Below are 3,124 nucleotides of genomic sequence, written 5' to 3'. Positions count from 1 at the left end.
TGTCACGTCTGCTAGCTCACCTGATCCGCGCCCCCACATCTTCAGAGGATACGGAAAAGTGCTATTAGGACATCTGACAGTCAAGGAAGCAGAGACTCAAATGGTTAATGTCAAGCCCAGGACCACAGAGCTATTAGCAGAGACTTAACGCCTGCGCCTCTGACCCTGGCCTGGGCTCTTCACATTACACTCTGCCACACTTCCTCTCCTGTGTGAGGGCTCCCCCAGGAAAAGAGGAAAGACAGGAGTTATTCTAGGCAAAGTAACCTTAAATCTGAAAGCAGAAGATGAATTGTAAGGAAGTGCAGCTCCAGGACGTGTTCCCCTATCTTCCCATCAGACCTCAGCCAGCAGCCATGGACACAGGCCTCTCTTTCCTCTGTGCTGCTTCCCCACCCTGCTTCCCATTCTGGGGTAGGTCCCTCCCAGCCCATTATGGCTGGGACGTGCAGCATCTTTTTTCTCTGCTTCTCCAGAACCAGCTGGTTCTGCTCAACTCCCAGAGATGATTTTCTAAGAACCCCAACACTTCTATCTGCCCGGGCTGCCAGAAAGAGAAAGGGCACCCCCAGAGACACTGAAGACTCAGAGGCTCCAGAAGCCACCAGCACTTTCTATGATGTGACTGGCTCTGGGTGCTCCTTGTCTTGTGAAAGAGGCTGGCTCAAATGGCACAGATTTTGAAGATCTTCCTGAAGAAGACAGGAAGAGATGCTCAGGTCGGGGAGGGAATGAGACCCCCTGAGGAAGGGACTCCTCCCAGCTGAGGAGTTGATTAGAAGCAGCCTTGGAGTTGGCAGGAGCCTTAGAGACTGCCTGAGCCAGTCCAGGAAGCTGGCTGAGGAGCTTGGGAGCAAGAGACTAAAACCAGCCAAGTTTGGGACAGAAGGGAAGGAAAGGGTTGAGCAGTGAACAGAAAGACAAAGAACAGGCAGTTCCAAAGAGCCAAGAATGCAAATCATTTGCAGACACCGCTAGCGAGAGCCTCCACCAAGGCTGCTGTGGGGGTGCCTGACGCTGTGGGCACAACCACTTCTACACGTCATGGTGAGCGTGAGCCCATGTGTGTGAGCGTCCCCGCTGAGTCATCCGATGTGTGTAATGATTGTGTCAGTTGTGAGTCACCAACTGTGTGTCAGTCGGGGCGGGGTGTGTGTGTGTGCTCAGTGCACAAGCACGTGAGGGCTGCCTGTGCCCAGAGTGACAGTGGAATGTGAATGAGAGCCAGAGAACCCGAGGAGCTCAGAGCACTCCCAGGGGGAAGCTGTGTTTAAAGGGCACCACGCTTCATTCACACCGTACATCACACACCACATTTCTGAACACGTTCCAGAGAAAGCCATCTGTGCCTGCTTCCTGCTGAAACCCCCTATGGAGCAGCAGTGCTGAATTCTTCAGGCTCATGGGGTTGTTATCAGAGTCAGATATGGCCACAATCTTAGAATCCTGCATTTCAAGCCCTTCATTTTGCAGAGGGAGGAACTGTGGCAGAGAAAACTGACACAATGGTCTCAGAGTCACAGAGCTAGCTGGTAGAAAAGCCAGGTGGGGGCCCAGGTGTCTGTCCAGACTTCCCTGCCCAGGACTCGGTATGTCAGCACAGAGTGGGTCCTTTTTCCTTTTTTCAGCAGGGATGTGATGACATCACTTCTTTTAACTAAAATGCACCCAGATCCTCCCATGAAATGACACCCTAATGTCGCGTCCTAAAGGCTGGATTTGATGAATAGCCCAAAAGGCAAAGTTGGGGCATCTCTAGCCAGACGGTTCTAGACCAAGAGTCATTTGACCTATTTTCCCAGAGCCTTGCCCCACCCAGGTCAGGAGGAGTCCACAGGGAGACCCATTCTTAGGTCTCCAGGTCCAAAATTGGCCAGGCACTTTGGCAGCCTTGATGCTGTGTGATTCAGAAGCTGCTTATGAGATGTTTGCGGATGTCTCACGCAGGACTCCTGACTCGTCATCCTGCCACCTTCCTGGTGGCCATTTCACAGCTCAATTTCTCCTGCCCCACAACAATGAAAAAATAAATGAAAGTATGGGATTTATTTTAGCAGTTTTCAAATTGAGTATCTCAAAGGGTTTAATAGGTAAAGAGCCTAACCCTATTAACTAGTAAGTTGAGGTTTGGGGATTATCTATCAGTTTCAATTACCCATTCCATTCATTATTCTCAGATGGCTCAGAGTTGACCTGAACTTCAAAGGGATCACTTCAACCACTGGATTTATTGTTCTTATTTCATATTAATTAAGTAGTTACTATATACACAGCACTGTTGAGGCCATTCAATAGGCACAGACACTGCCCTGTATCCCTGGAGAGCAGAGATTTATTATCTCATTTATCGGAACTTCAAAGCCCTTTCGCTCCAATTACAGCTTGTCACTGACCATGGAGGTGGGGAGGTGCTCAGGTCACATGAGACAGGGAGAATGGGAGGGGCAGAGAAATCACTGCTCCAGGCTAGATGTGGAGTGAGGCTGGTCTTACATTTGGGCCCAGGTTCTACATTCATAAACTGGTGTTTTTCCCAACAGGGCTCTGCTAAAAACATGTCCTGGAAAGGGAGGTAAAAGGATGCCTTCCCAGTCAGACGCAGTGGCTCACGCCTATAATCCCAACACTTTGGGAGGCCGAGGGGGGTGGATCACCTGAGATCAGGAGTTCGAGATCAGCCTGACCAACATGGTGAAACCCTGTCTCTACTAAAAATACAAAAATTAGTCAAGTGTGATGGTGCACACACCTGTAATCTCAGCTACTCAGGAGGCCGAGGCAGGAGAATCGCTTGAACCTGGGAGGTGGAAATTGCAGTGAGCTGAGATCGCACCACTGCACTCCAGCCTGATTTTTTGAGACCCCATCTCAAATAAAAAAAAACGATGCCTTCTCGTGTGACAGACTGATGGACAGATTAAGGGTTGATATAGTAAGTGTCCTTCATATGTGACACATGGGCCAAAAGAGTAGAATCACCAAATGTTTCCTTGAATATAAAAAAAAATTTGCAAGGGTATTTATGTCAGCATTATGTGTAATTGCAAAAAGCTATAAAGGACCTGAAAAATCCATTGATAGGAGATCAGTTAAATAAATCAATCATGGTACAACCATACAATGG

General features: G+C 48.9%; 1 protein-coding gene across 1 annotated transcript; it reads left to right on the top strand.

The window, feature by feature from the left end:
- The first annotated feature begins 356 nt into the window (after positions 1-356).
- C8H8orf86 (chromosome 8 C8orf86 homolog) lies at positions 357-2,677 on the top strand. Its single transcript, XM_021941955.2, is given in 2 exon segments — positions 357-414; positions 737-2,677. Coding segments are annotated over 2 exon segments (393 nt in total). The 3' UTR covers positions 1,072-2,677.
- Positions 2,678-3,124: the final 447 nt, after the last annotated feature.

The sequence above is a fragment of the Papio anubis genome, chromosome 8 (genome assembly GCF_008728515.1).
Source record: "Papio anubis isolate 15944 chromosome 8, Panubis1.0, whole genome shotgun sequence".
NCBI classification, from domain to species: domain Eukaryota; kingdom Metazoa; phylum Chordata; class Mammalia; order Primates; family Cercopithecidae; genus Papio; species Papio anubis.
This window is presented reverse-complemented; position numbering and strand designations above follow the sequence as displayed.